Raw genomic sequence first — 14,033 nt, 5'->3', positions numbered from 1 at the left:
GCAAAGTAGATGACCCAACGTCGACGTAGGCTCCAGGGTGTGCACTCTTTTCTCTGTAATGAGGTAGCCTGCAGCCTACATCAAGATAAAAACACGCAAAACAACCAGCCTCACGTCAACGTAAGCTCTTGGGGTGTTGGGTCTTGTCTGTGAAATGAGGTGGATTGAGAGAACTACGGTTCAGAACCAACCAACACAGGGGTATCGAATCAAACATCACCACCAACTCACCAATGCCGCGCAATAACCAGCCAGCCTCTCTCCTTGACCGCATTGAACAGCACCGCGACCCGCTTCCGCTTGATGCCCTCTCTAGCCGACACATCCTCGATCGCATGCTTACCATCCAGATGCCTGAGCAGCATGGGCCAGCTCTCCCGCAGCTCTTTACCGGTGATGCCACCCAGCGCGCCATCTGCGTGTTTCGGCGGACTGGGATTCGTCGAGATGATTGCCGTCTCTTCGAATGTCTGGGCGATCTTATCGAGCCACCGCGCTTCTATCGATGACGCTTTCTGTGGCGATAGAATGGTGGTGGGTGCGAAGGACGATGGGTCTGGTGGGGCGAGCTTCTCTACCGGAGATGTGGGCGAGACTATCGAGTTGCGCGATGGAGACGGGGAGGTCGGCTTCAGATGGAGAGGCGACGGGCGATGCGGCTTAACATCTCGAAGCCCGAGATGCGATGGCGACTCCGCCCTCTGCGACGGAGTGAGCGCAATAGTCGTGCGTTGACTGCTCGTACTCCCGGCGTCCGAACTCGTGCGCGCAGAAACGCTACGCGACATGGCGGTCGATCCGAGCCGTGGGCTCAGTATCGTGCTGCTCTCCATCTCCTCGTCCGCATCTCTGCGCGTGCGGCGCAAAGGCGATGAAGTCCTCGCAGAATTTAGCGAGAGCAAGCTACTTCGCTTGTCGGAGGAGAGAAGACTATCCGCCACCGAGTCATTGTCGCTCATCAACTCTCTGCGCGCCTCTTCAGCTTTCTTGATGCGCTCTTCTCGCTCCATCTCCGCTGCGACTTGCGCTTTGATCTCAGGCGTTACACGCACCCAAGCGAATGTGCGCAACTGCGTGACCCAGCCGCCGCGCATGAGCCACGCTAGAATCTCCATGTACGCTTCGCGATGTTCGGCTGTAGGTATGAAGTTCCTGTACGGCCGTGGTGTACCGGATAGCATGCTCAGTACTTTGGGCAGCGTAGGCAACGTGGGGAAGCGCTGCGCATATACTGAGATTGCAGCTGGGAGAACAGTCATGTCGGCGTTTGGACTGACAATATACGTGTCGCGTGGTGATAGCGGAGCAACGAGACGTGCCCGCCGCCAGTAGACAAGATGGCTCGCTATGTATTCCATATCGTGCGCGGATATGTTATGCTTCTTCGAGATCTTCAGCAGCGACTTGGTGGGTATGATGTTGCGTATGTAGAATGCGATGGCTGCGGCGTTGCCACCTGTATCACCGCCCAGGTCTTTGATCAGCACTTCGGCGTCCTCCAAAAGCAGCAAGGCGGCATGCTGTGTCATAGGCGCATCATCGTCTTCAAGTATGACGTTCGAGGTCGTGAGCCATAGACCTGGCATCTGGGGTTCGATGGCGGTGGGGAGGTAGGGAGTGGAATCGGCCTGGGGGATCTGGAAGGATGTGTTGAACGTCGCATCGAAATGGATGTGGGCTATCTTGTCGTGCGAGATTGCGTCGAACATGATAGCGATAGACTTAGCGAGGGGTGACGTGCTGACAATTTTGCGCCATGTCGCCGTGAGCGACTCGTTCGTCTCCTTGGCGCGCTGCTTGATGTCGATGATGCGCTTAGACTCCTTCCACACGTACTGGAACCGCGCCTCCTCGTACTTGAGAGCTTTGGCATACTTGCGCGTGACGTTTTCGTACATCTCCTTGACGCGTTGTTGGTATTCCAGCGCAGGCGGGTTCAGCACGAAGACGACGTTGAACATGGTCATGTCCGGGTTGTTGATGTCAAGACTCGTAGAGTTGCTGCGTGCATCTGATCCAGCCTCTGACGGTCCGCTCGACATGGAGTCGTGGCCGTAGCCTGGCTCGAATCCTGGGACCGGTTCGTTCGACGGTTCGGGGGAGTTCGCGTCGTCGTCGTCGCTTGCGCTCGTGAGATTCCTCACCAGATCGCCGTCCTCAAGCTTCTGTTGATCGGAGCGCTTCTTCTTTTTCCGCTTCGCCTTCTTCCAGAGCCCGTCATCTCGTACAAACATGGGCGCGCCGAGAAAGACGATGCTCTCAACGCCAAGCTCGAAGCGCCTCTTGTTGTATTCTTTGCTCGGGCTCAGCATCTTCTCCAGCGCATCCATCTTGAAGCCCAGCACCGTATCCCAGTCGTGATCTCCACCCTTGCCCCGATGTCCATTACCGTCCTGGTCATTGTCGTCGTCCGCATCCTCCTCGTCGATTGTCTCCTGCTTGCCCCATAGCCCCGACCCCAGTTTGGACTTGTCGCTCACGCGGCCGGTCAGGGTCCTCCCCGATGCGCGACCGCCGCTGGTGCGACTGCCTATCTCGATATCATTATCGTCGTCCGAGTCGGTGCTGCTGTCCCATTCGCTATCGGAGCTGCGCGAGTCGACGCTGGCCGTCGACGTGTCGTGCCTGAACCAAGCCGGGTCTTTCGCGGCGGCGAGTGCGGCTGCCGAGGGCGAAAGCGGTGGATAGTGGAAGACGAGACGGGGGCCGAGCGACCGCGACTTGGTGACGAGGAGGATGGCGTGGAGGTTGGAAGCGGGTGGCAGCGGGACAGCCATTGGAGAGTGGAGGACGGGCAGGTGCTGCATGCGGGGAAAGAAGCTGCGGAGCCCCGGGAGATCTAGCCCGAAGCAGACAGCTCTTTCACCCCATCTTCGAGGAACGCGCACCGACAACCATACATCAATCCAGCACTTTGCAGGCCAAGGTACGACCCCGAGTAACTTCAATGCGCCAGCGATGTCATAGTGGCGAGCGATTCCGGTGAATAGTGAACTCGAAGACGTCCTTCACGGGACTACAGCGAGCGATAAGGAGCAAGAAAGGCATAGGTATCTGGCTTGACCATTCTGCTAATGACTATCGCCGTCTCTTTCGAAGAAAGAAGAGTCTAGGTTGCACTGTGCATATTCGCGAGTCGATTCAGTACAATGACCTCAGGTCGTACAAGGTCTTTCTAGAGTACTAAAGTAAGGTAGTCAATGCTTAACGCACGTAACGTTTCCCCCCAGACAATATAGATCGCCTAGTACAATCTGATCACATAGCGACGGGCCACTGGAATATTGAGAAATTGTCAACCATGCGGACCTCGCCTCCGTATACCCCGCGTACAAATCCAGGCAGTGTGCCCACCGCAGATATCACGCAATACTACCTCGACGAAGATTTGACCAAACTCGCAGGCTTCATCACTAGTGTACCCCCGGATCTCTTATACAACATCATGTCCGCCGCGACTGAAGCCGATCTCAGAGCACTCCTCGCCCTTATCAACCCATCCGATCTACGCATCGAGCCCGGCTACCTGATGACCAGAACTTGTACGCGCGTGTCAAACTGGCTAAGAAATGGAAGTCAAAGATGGGCGGTGAGTAAGGACGTCATTCCGTGTGCGCTCTTCCTGCTTCTCAAGTTCAGGGTCTTGACGCGCGATGGGGTATGTCACTCGCAGACGCACGAGGAGAGTCTCAGACTTGCTGCAGCCATCAAGACTGCGTATGGGAATCTTTGTGACAGTAGGGTGTCGCCAAAGGCGTGGGCCGACGTTATGGGTAGACAATACGCAGATATTCAGAGCGCTGAGATCGCGTTCTTGAAGGACCTGGACTTTAGGACGTGGGTACATGAGGCTGACTTCAAGGAGTTTGTGGGTAGGTTCGAGATCGTGTGGGAGACGTTGCTTGAAGATCAGGATGACGTTTTCTTTTGACGGCCGCTTGAACCTACTCTCGATAGCGAAAGTGGACGTAGCGACGATCTCATTATGATTTGAATTTGATTAGGTGTCTTGCAAGCGCTCCCGCGTGCGACATTGAGACAGCACAGAGCCAAGATGTGTTGTGAGAACATTGTCACAGCCACCGGGCTTGATACACCTTAGTCAATAGTATTCAGTGCCATAGTGCAGATTCACGACGCTGCTTTCACAACACGAGTCGCGTATGCCCTCAAGAAATGCGTTTTATTCTACCCTCGTCCTCTTTCCAATAAGCACGTAGTGGCTGACACCCTTTGCTAACAAGACACCCGCGCCCGGATAGACATGACCTCACGAGCGTCTTACGACACCATCGACAACTATCTCGTCATACCCCAGCCTTACACATCGTCTTTCCTCGCTCGTCTCAGCACATTCATCCTACACGCCCCACTCGACGTCGTAGAGTCTACGCTCCAGTCACCTCCCACGCGTGACGGTGAGCTCGCACACATCAACCCTAACAGCGACACTCTACGCCCCACGCAATTCATGACTACCGTGTGCCAAGGCCTACTCCAATTCCTCAACATGGACTTCGACAAAGCTGATCACGCTAGTTCAGATACCATCCCTCTCGCCTTATGCCTACTGCTCCGCTATCGTGTAGCGTCTTCTTCCACGTTCCAGCGTGAAGAAGAGCGTAAGTACGAATACGCGATCTCAAGTGAGGATGGAAGTGAACTTATCACTCTCCCTATAGCCTATGTCACGTCCAGATCATGTTACCGACCAGAAATGAGTGATGCAACGCTTGTTGCGATAGCGGTGCACACGGCGTACAAGTTCCTTGCTCACGATTGGGTGAATTTGGAACATTGGGCGGTGCCACTGCAGCTGAGTAGACATGCTCTGCTGGGAGGTGAAAGAACGTTTTTGAGGGTGATTGAGTATGCTGTTTGGGTGAGGCAGGAAGAGTATCTGCAGATGAAGGGTAGACTTGATGACTTGTGGGAAGAGGTGTTTAAGAAGGCTGTTAGACAGCCGCCTCCGGAGTTTGTGACGAGGAGGCTGAAGACGAGAGGATGAGGTAATGTAGTATTGAATGGATTGCTCAGAGTTACGAACCTAGTAACATGAGAACGATATTGAATCAAAGAATTGCGCCAGGTATACCAAAGTCAACAAGATGCAATGCTATCACGATTGAAGTAACCCAGGAGTGTATTTGACGTTGTCGCATAAACGGCGCGATGGATTTCGACACAAAAAGTGCCATGTCAGGCCTGCTTTTTCCTGAATGAGCAATGTCTGCTACTCGACTTGAAGTACACACCCGCAGACGTGCCTCTTCTCCTTATTTGTATGAAAGCCATCGGAGCGCTGGTTGAAGTCGCAAGTATCAAGTCTGGTGAAATCGTCGCGATCGTTCCTTCAGGAGAAAATATTGACGTGTGTAATGACTGGACACCAGGAGGTCCGTGAGGCCACTTTTGACTTCAGCTACCGCAAATGCCATCAGGGACAACGCTTTGAGCGGTAGCATAGCCGGGGATGTCGTATTCCCGTATGACATCTTGCTGTACGTGAGGTTAAATACTATGGGGTAAGTGATCAACTCTCCAGCTCCACCGCAACGACGCCTTATCGAAATATTGACAGCTGGAGTTGTCGATACGAGTAAAAACAACGGTGCAGAAGTCGCCACCGTCAGCCTCGACGCACATCATGTCGCAATCGAGAACGCCGCAAAGATTGGGTGTTGAGAGGCCGTACGGCAGTGACACCCCATGAATAGTGATAATCGATCATAAGGCATGATGTTGCAATGCGTGTCTGCGACGAGAGTGAGAAGCCAGGCGAGCAGAGTTCCCCCCTCGCCTGGATGTGCACCCGACCTGAAACACAAGCGGGGGAAACACGATGACGGCGACGATCCATGCCACGCAACTGGTTGGCTCCGGCTGACGGTGATGTGGAAAGGGTGCAGACGCCACTCGCCATGCGACTTCCCCGAGTACAGACGCGAGGGTAGTAGGCGCAGAAGGATGGACGTCTCCTTAAGGCTGCGGCGGCAGTCCTGAGCTTGTCTTTGCCTCACTACACTCACCTCCGTCGCTCGTTACGAACTGTATGATCATGTGGGCGTCTATTGGGATATGGCTGTTGTTTGCGCAGGTCTTCGCGCTGGGTGTTGCTGCGCATCGCGACTGGTGGCTGCAGAGTCTCCCCCAGTGTTGGCGGGACTGCTTTGGGAACACAGACGATGGCTGCAGTTATAGGAAATGTAAGTTCAACACTATCAAACTTCACCGTATCACGGACTGATGTGGCCCCAGGCATATGTCAGACGAGCGAAAGCAGCACCTCGTACCTCTCCAGCGCAGTCGCGTGCGCGGTATCCTCATGCAAAGCCGACGAATCGGACATCGAACTCGTCCTCGGACCGCTAGAACTCTACTGCGATGCCATCGGCTGCACGATACCAGCTGAGGTGGTGGAAGACGCCTACGCTGCTGTGTCGAGCACCGCCGCAGCCGACCCTCCGAAACCCACGCACGCAGCCCCAACAACCAAGCCCGCGCCCGCCGCACCCAAGCCCACCACCACGACCCAAACCGACGAACATGACGACGCCGGCGCTGATTTGACCAGCGCAATCAGCACGACCATAACGAAAACTTCGACCGATGGCGACGGCAACACGCTGCAGATAATCGTGCCTATAGTCATGGGCCCGACGCAGATTAGTACCGGCAGCATCGTCACGTCGACTGTGGCTGGTGGCACGCCCGTGTCCACGATCTCGTCGCCTAGCCCCTCTGCCCAGCCTTCCGCTCCGGTGCGGACACCAGGCGCCTCCTTTACGCAGACATCGTCGGCATCGGGGTCGGAAGAGACAGATCCTCCGCCGGCCAACGGCAACGGTAGCCCGTTCGAGAATATGCAGGCCGGTGCTGGGAGGTGGTCGCTGTCAACACCAGGAATGGCGTTTGGGGCTTTCGCTGCGCTGCTGTTGCGCTTGTAATTGACGATCGTCCAGGAGAGCTGCTTCCTTCCTCAACATAACGCAACATGACGATACTTGAACCATTTACTCCGGGAAAAGCGCCGACTATCTAGATCGCATAGCGTGTTTGCTTTTTGAGGGTTCGAGGATGAGTATGCGGTGAGGTTGTCTTGTGGTACAAGAACCTCCGCCGCTCTATTTGCTGTACGATACCTAGTTATGATGAATGTTCGATACGAAAGATTACCACCCCAAGACCGTCCTCACGATATCAATGAAGTCCTCAATGCGAAGTTGTAGTCACCCCTCGTAGACCCTGATCGCCGGAATGCCAGCGGATGACTTTGGTCCACGCGCATCATCCCACCGCTTTGTCTCCGCAAGCCAATGAACGCGAACCCAACGCCAAGTCGGTCCTCAAGTCCTTGCACATGAACGAGAACGAGAACGAGATTCGCAAGCTGCACCTTCTCGCACCGCATCAATCCTCCAGATCTTGTCCGAGGCCTATAAAGATCTCATCTCGTGCATCCAGCGGCTTTGCATGTGCTTCTCAGCCTCAAGCTCGGCCGACGCAATTCACCCGCCCCCGACGTGAAAACCTCCGACACGGCGACTTGCCCAAAACGGAACCGACAAATCAGCGTGCTCGCATTCCGCAACGACGACCGAGGCATCTTGCTCGACAAGCAGCGAAAGTGGTCCCAACGCGTCCAGGAGGTAGCATTCGGAGCGCGCGAAAGAGTCCAGTTCGTTTCAGTGCGTCATTATGCAAACGACGTGGCATGATTGAATTTCTTCTGATACTTTATAGATAGAGCGGGCTGTCCGGCTGCGACGAACGGTCAACACGACATCTTCAACTGACAACCAGCGTTTACTTTGATTCCTTGGACTTTTACCTTTTACATTTTATTATTCTTGCTTCCAACATGGCGGAACTTGAACCCATTCCCGGCCCTCCTGGCCTGCCCATCGTTGGCAACGTCACAGACATTGATGCCACAAATCCCGTACTGTCCATGTGTAATCTCACACTGAAATACGGTTAGTGGTTCCCTTGGTGCATACCTGCCTTGCTATCTGCTTCCCGCACATGGACTGAGTTTGGATGCGAATCTGCGAGCCGAGAACTAACGAGTGCAGGCCCGATATGGAAGTTCTACATTGGCGGCGAGCGTGTCGTTATCGCAAACCAAGCTCACATGGACGAGATCTGTGATGAAGAGCGGTTTTCGAAGGTCGTAGCGGCATCACTCGAACAGGTCCGCAACGGTGTCCACGATGGTCTGTTCACATCCTACGGACCACAAGAAGAGAACTGGGGTATTGCGCATCGCGTCCTGCTCCCTCAACTTGGCCCACTCGCTATCCGCAACATGTTCAACGAGATGCACGACATTGCGTCCCAACTCGTCATGAAGTGGGCAAGACACGGCCCTGAGCACACCATACACGTTACGGATGACTTCACCCGGTTGACTCTCGACACCATCGCCCTCTGCGCTATGGACTACCGTTTCAACTCCTACTACCAAGCAAAGATGCATCCATTCGTTGATGCCATGGCGGACTTCCTCAAGACCAGCGGAGACCGCGCAAGACGAGACCCCATCTCGCAGATGTTCTACGGCGCCGAGTCGCAAAAGTACTGGAAAGACATCGAACTGCTCCGCAAGACCAGTATGGACGTCATCAAGAACAGGAGGGAGAACCCGACCGACAAGAAAGATCTTCTGAACGGCATGTTGAACGGTGTCGACTCCAAGACTGGCAAAAAGATGACGGACGAGAATGTCATTGACAACATGATCACCTTCTTGATTGCTGGACATGAGACAACCTCCGGCTTGCTGTCGTTCACATTCTACTACCTTCTGAAGAACCCTCAGGCGTATGAGAAGGCGCAACAGGAAGTCGATGATGTGATTGGAAAGGGCCCGATTACTGTCGATCACTTGACGAAGCTTCCCTACTTGAACGCCGTGCTCCGCGAGGCTCTTCGTCTGCAACCTACTGCACCTTCGGTTGGTATGACTGCCAAGGAAGACACTACGATTGGAGGAAAGTATGCAGTCAAGGCGGGCGTTCCTCTCATTGCGTTGTTCCCGATGGTCCACCGCGATCCGGTCGCGTATGGTGAAGACGCCGAAGAGTTCCGACCTGAACGAATGCTTGATGCTGAGTTTGAGCGACGCAACAAAGAGTTCCCCAACTGCTGGAAGCCCTTTGGCAACGGCATGCGAGCCTGCATTGGAAGGCCATTCGCCTGGCAAGAGGCCCTTTTGGTGCTTGCGATTCTTCTCCAGAACTTCAACTTCACCATGGAAGACGCGTCGTACCAACTCCAGATCAAGCAGACGCTCACGATCAAGCCCAAAGACTTCTACATGCGCGCGCATCTCCGCAACGGAGTCTCCGCGACATCGCTCGAGCGCTCGCTGGCATCGGCTACTCTCAACGACCCTCCTCCGGCGAATGGGGCACCCGCTGTCAGGAAAGAGAAGACCACCAAGGGCAAGCCTATGGCCATCTACTACGGCTCCAACACCGGAACATGCGAAGCGCTTGCTAACCGCCTTGCTGGCGACGCCGCAAACCATGGCTTCAACGCGGAAGTTGTGGACACTCTGGATGCGGTGCGCGAGAGCATCCCCACCGACAAGCCCATTGTCATCATCACCGCATCCTACGAGGGCGCGCCTACCGATAACGCCGCGCACTTTGTCAACTGGATCGGTACACTGAAGGGCAAGGAGCTGGAGAATGTCTCGTATGCCGTCTTCGGATGCGGCCATAAGGATTGGGCGAAGACATTCCACAAGATCCCCAAGTACCTGGACGCTACGCTCGAAGAAAGAGGCGCGACTAAGATGGTTTCGATGGGTAGCACCGACGCTTCATCAGGAGACATCTTTACCGACTTCGAGACCTGGGAGGACCAAGTATTGTGGCCTGCCATGCGCGAGAAGTATGGATCATCAGAGGCCGATGGCGAAGGCTCGTTAGAGACAACACTTGACGTCGAAGTCACCGCCCCCAGATCATCTACGCTACGTCAAGATGTTCGTGAGGCTCGTGTCGAAGAAATCGAAGTCCTTTCCGGCGGAGATGCCGGGCAGAAGAGACACATCGAGATCAGCCTCCCCTCGGACATGACTTACTCAGCGGGCGACTACCTGGCTATTCTGCCTTTGAACCCCAAGGAGAACATCCAACGCGCGATGCGACACTTCGGGTTAAGCTGGGACTCGATGCTCACAATCTCCTCAGCAGGCCCCACCACGCTTCCTACAGATACACCCGTCAGTGCCATCGATGTCCTTGGCGCGTACGTAGAACTCGCTCAACCTGCCAGCAAGCGTAATGTGCTTGCGCTTGTTGAAACCACACGCGACGAGGCCGAGAAGAAGGAGCTCGCACGTCTCGCGGACGAAGACTTCAGCTCCGAGATCACCGCCAAACGTGTGTCGGTCCTGGATCTGCTCGAGCGCTTCCCCTCGACTAAGCTGCCACTGGGCGTCTTCCTCAAGATGCAGCCACCGATGCGCGTGCGCCAGTACTCCATCTCGTCGTCGCCTCTGTGGAACCCGAACAACGTCACCCTCACATACTCCGTTGTCAAGGGTACCGCCCTCAGCGGTCAAGGCCAATACGTGGGTGTAGCTACCAACTACCTCGCGAACCTTGCGCCCGGCGACAGGCTGCACGTCAGCGTACGCCCCTCGCATAAGGCCTTCCATCTGCCCAAGGACTCCAAGAGCGTCCCTGTCATCATGATGGCCGCCGGCACCGGTATCGCCCCCTTCCGCGGCTTCATCCAAGAGCGCGCCGCCCAGATTGCTGCCGGCCGCAAGCTAGCGCCCGCCATCCTCTTCTACGGCTGCCGCTCGCCGTCCACGGACCTCATGTATGCCGATCTCCTCAAGCGCTGGGAAGACATGGGTGCCGTCTCACTCCGCCTCGCCTTCTCGCGCAAGGCAGACGAGTCGCTCGGCTGCAAGTACGTCCAAGACCGTGTCTACCACGATCGCGCCGACGTCATCGAGCAGTTCGAGGCGGGCGCGAAGCTCTTTGTATGTGGCTCGCGCGGCGTGGGCGACGGCGTGCAGGAGACGCTGATTCGGATCGCGAAGGAGCGGTTGAAGGAGAAGGAGGGACGGGAGGCGGATGACGCGAAGGCGAGGGAGTGGTTCGAGGGGCTCAGGAATGAGAGGTTCGCTACCGACGTGTTCGAGTAGGCGTAGATACTATACTGTAGAAGAGCAAAAGAGTCTACACCCGAATGACGCGCACGCGTTCTACTTGCACCGTGCCCCACTTACCTCCCCCACCAAAGTCTGCGCCACACCTTCACTCACCTTCATGTCTCAACACCCATCTCCACGCCGATTGCTTCATCTTGGCATCATGTCACGATATCGCGCAAAGTCTCGACATCCCACTCTTACTAGCTGAACGAAGCTTGTCGTCCGCCCAGCCAAGGCGCAGAGTTTTGCGCATCTTGCAGCGTGGAGGAGCTGTGAACGAATCAGCTGCGGGTGATCCCGGTCTAATCTAATCTGATCGCATCTAATCAGATGATCACCTGCCACATCGATGCAACTGCCATGTCCGACAACACTCCGAAAGCTTGTCATCGTCGCCATGGCGCACGCAACAGGTAGAATGCGCCGCTGACACGATGGCTTACCGCGGTAGAACCGGTGGCCTCATCGCGATGTTTGTCGCATGCAAGATGAGGGGCATTCCTCAGTTTTGTGGCAATCTCTTCGACCTCTCCCAATCTCTCTGGAAGTAACGATGGCGCTACTGGACTTGCTTTCGTCGCCGAACGTCGAACGATTGAATGACCTGTTCCGATGGAGGCTGCTACTACTTGCGGTAATCCCGCTCGCCCTGACATACCTCGTGCGAAAGTTCACCACAGCAAAGCCCCTCGATCTCAAGCAGTATTCGCATTTTCCACAACCCGAGCCAGCAGATCCCGTCCGAGGCCATTGGCCATGGGTTGAGAAGATTGCAGCTGAGGGCGATCCTCGACGCGCCTTCGATGAGATGCTGTACGAACAAGCTGAGAAGCTTGGATTTCCCCCGGTTTTGCTCGTCGACTTCCGCCCGATTGAGAAGTTCCCCGTGCTCTTCATCCTGGACAACGATGTCGCGGAACAAGTCACCAAGCCGAATAAAGCGTTCCGGACTAGCATGCCCAAGCATCCTTCTATCCAGCAGATAGCACCTCTGGTTGGTTCAAGGTCTTTGGTTACTACTGATGTAAGTAGTGGGTGAGCAGGTGTAGAGCTATAGGCGAAGGTGCAGGGACTGACTATGAGCTACAGGGAGAGGAATGGAACGCGTTGTACAAGCGCATACGCCCGGGCTTCCAACCTAGCCATCTCCTTGGTTTGGTCGACGTCATTCTGGACAAATCCGAGACTTTCATCGAGCTCATGGAACAGAAGGCTGCGACTGGCGAAACATTTCGTCTCGACGCCTACACCACGAACCTTGTCTTTGATATCATTGGAATAGTAACCTTCGACATGGATCTCAATGCGCAAATCGACGGGAAGCAATCCGAAGTCCTCCTCACGTACCGCGCCCTCTCGCAAGCCTTCAACAAGCGACCTTTCGGGGGAGTAGGATGGCGCGGCTACTTCTCTGCCAACGAGCGTGAGATCCGCGCGAAAGACAAGCATCTGGACCGTATTCTCAAAGCCAAGATCAAAGAGCAGCACAAGGTTTTGCTTTCGGGTGACATCGACACGAAGACGCAGAACAAGAGCGTCGCAACTCTCAGCCTCCACGGCATTGACCGACTCACGCCCCAGATCCTCCAACAAACCAGCGATACGTTACGCGGCTTCCTCTTCGCCGGCCATGACACAACATCCATCCTTCTGCAATGGGCTTTCTACGAGTTACATACACATCCCTTCGCTGCGCGAACTCTCAAGGAAGAGCTTGACAACGTCTTTGGTTCCGACACTCACCCATCTATCGTCGTGAAAGCGCTACGAGGCACCGACGCTGGGGTACTCTTAAGCCGTCTGCCCTACACCGATGCGCTGATCAAAGAGACCCTACGACTCCACCCACCCGGCACAACCGCGCGCATCGCTCCACCCGCATCAAACACCATGCTCACCCTTCCCAACGGTGACACCCTCCCCATCGACGGCCTATGCGTAACCCCCCGCGCATACACCATCCAGCGCCACCCCAGGATCTTCGGCTCCACCCGCAACGACTTCAAGCCCGAGCGATGGCTCGGCGAAGCCGCCAAGACCATCCCCGAAAGCAGCTTCCGGCCCTACGAGCGCGGCCCGCGTCGATGCACGGGATCTGAACTCGCGAACCTGGAGACGAAGATCATCATTGCTTGCGTCGCACGGCACTTTGACTTTGTCAAGCAAGGGCTTGGGGAGCTGGATTTGGACGAGAAGGGCGAGGTGCAGGTTGAGGGGAATGGTAAGGCGAAGACGAAGGGGGTGATGTTTTCGACGCATCAGGTTACGGCGAAGCCGGTTGATGGTATGGAGGTGAGGGTACGAGTGAAGGGGTCGGGCGAAGAGAGGAAGTAAATACAACGGGAGGTTTGGAAGGCAGAGAGTATAACGGAGGTAGATAAAAAAGACACAAGACGCGAGGCTTATCTCGCCGCAACGTTACTTTTATTACAAACTTACTTCTACTATAGTATCTCTTTTAAGCTTTTTAGACTAATCTATCTTGTTAAAAAAATCTTTATATATATCTAAGAAGAGTAATAAGTATATTACTAAGTACTATAGTACTATAAGATATATATAGTAATATCTATTTATAGAAATAAGTCTAGCTTAACTAGCTTTTAGTAAATTAAATTAAAAGTTATTATAAAATATATCTCTAGAATACTCTTAGTATTAGGTTCTAGCTCTAAAAAGTCTAGACTAACTTAGTATTAGCTATAAATACTCTAGAATTACTATTATAGCTTAGTAGTAATTTATCTCTAGTCTTTTTAGAATAATATATCTAATTATAGTATAATATTATATATCTAGTATTTAACTAACTCTATTATTTAATACTTAGTAAGTACTATATATAATTATACTA

General features: G+C 54.4%; 6 protein-coding genes across 6 annotated transcripts; 5 read left to right on the top strand and 1 right to left on the bottom strand.

Annotated features, from left to right (window-relative positions):
* Positions 1-227: 227 nt before the first annotated feature.
* NPR3 (Nitrogen permease regulator 3) lies at positions 228-2,777 on the bottom strand (the record flags this gene model as incomplete). The annotated part of the gene is made up of 1 exon (XM_049360138.1): positions 228-2,777. One exon carries the CDS (start codon positions 2,775-2,777, stop codon positions 228-230), a length of 2,550 nt encoding a protein of 849 aa, XP_049205344.1.
* A 524-nt stretch (positions 2,778-3,301) lies between these two features.
* Positions 3,302-3,931, top strand: J4E79_011307 (uncharacterized protein; the record flags this gene model as incomplete). Its single annotated transcript, XM_049360137.1, has 1 exon — positions 3,302-3,931. The coding sequence occupies one exon, from the start codon at positions 3,302-3,304 to the stop codon at positions 3,929-3,931; it is 630 nt and encodes a 209-aa protein (XP_049205343.1).
* Positions 3,932-4,264: 333 nt separating this feature from the next.
* J4E79_011306 (uncharacterized protein) lies at positions 4,265-4,721 on the top strand (the record flags this gene model as incomplete). Its single annotated transcript, XM_049360136.1, has 2 exons — positions 4,265-4,622; positions 4,699-4,721. The coding sequence occupies 2 exons, from the start codon at positions 4,265-4,267 to the stop codon at positions 4,719-4,721; spliced, it is 381 nt and encodes a 126-aa protein (XP_049205342.1).
* A 1,464-nt stretch (positions 4,722-6,185) lies between these two features.
* On the top strand, positions 6,186-6,947 carry J4E79_011305 (uncharacterized protein; the record flags this gene model as incomplete). Its single annotated transcript, XM_049360135.1, has 1 exon — positions 6,186-6,947. One exon carries the CDS (start codon positions 6,186-6,188, stop codon positions 6,945-6,947), a length of 762 nt encoding a protein of 253 aa, XP_049205341.1.
* A 914-nt stretch (positions 6,948-7,861) lies between these two features.
* J4E79_011304 (uncharacterized protein) lies at positions 7,862-11,170 on the top strand (the record flags this gene model as incomplete). Its single annotated transcript, XM_049360134.1, has 2 exons — positions 7,862-7,976; positions 8,076-11,170. 2 exons carry the CDS (start codon positions 7,862-7,864, stop codon positions 11,168-11,170), a joined length of 3,210 nt encoding a protein of 1,069 aa, XP_049205340.1.
* A 562-nt stretch (positions 11,171-11,732) lies between these two features.
* On the top strand, positions 11,733-13,513 carry J4E79_011303 (uncharacterized protein; the record flags this gene model as incomplete). Its single annotated transcript, XM_049360133.1, has 2 exons — positions 11,733-12,203; positions 12,269-13,513. The coding sequence occupies 2 exons, from the start codon at positions 11,733-11,735 to the stop codon at positions 13,511-13,513; spliced, it is 1,716 nt and encodes a 571-aa protein (XP_049205339.1).
* Between the last annotated feature and the right edge of the window lie 520 nt (positions 13,514-14,033).

The sequence above is a fragment of the Alternaria viburni genome (assembly GCF_023758015.1).
Source record: "Alternaria viburni strain BMP 2772 chromosome Unknown scaffold_40, whole genome shotgun sequence".
Classification (NCBI taxonomy): Eukaryota; Fungi; Ascomycota; class Dothideomycetes; order Pleosporales; family Pleosporaceae; genus Alternaria; species Alternaria viburni.
Note: the sequence above shows the minus strand (reverse complement) of the source record. Positions and strands in the feature narration are given on the sequence as shown.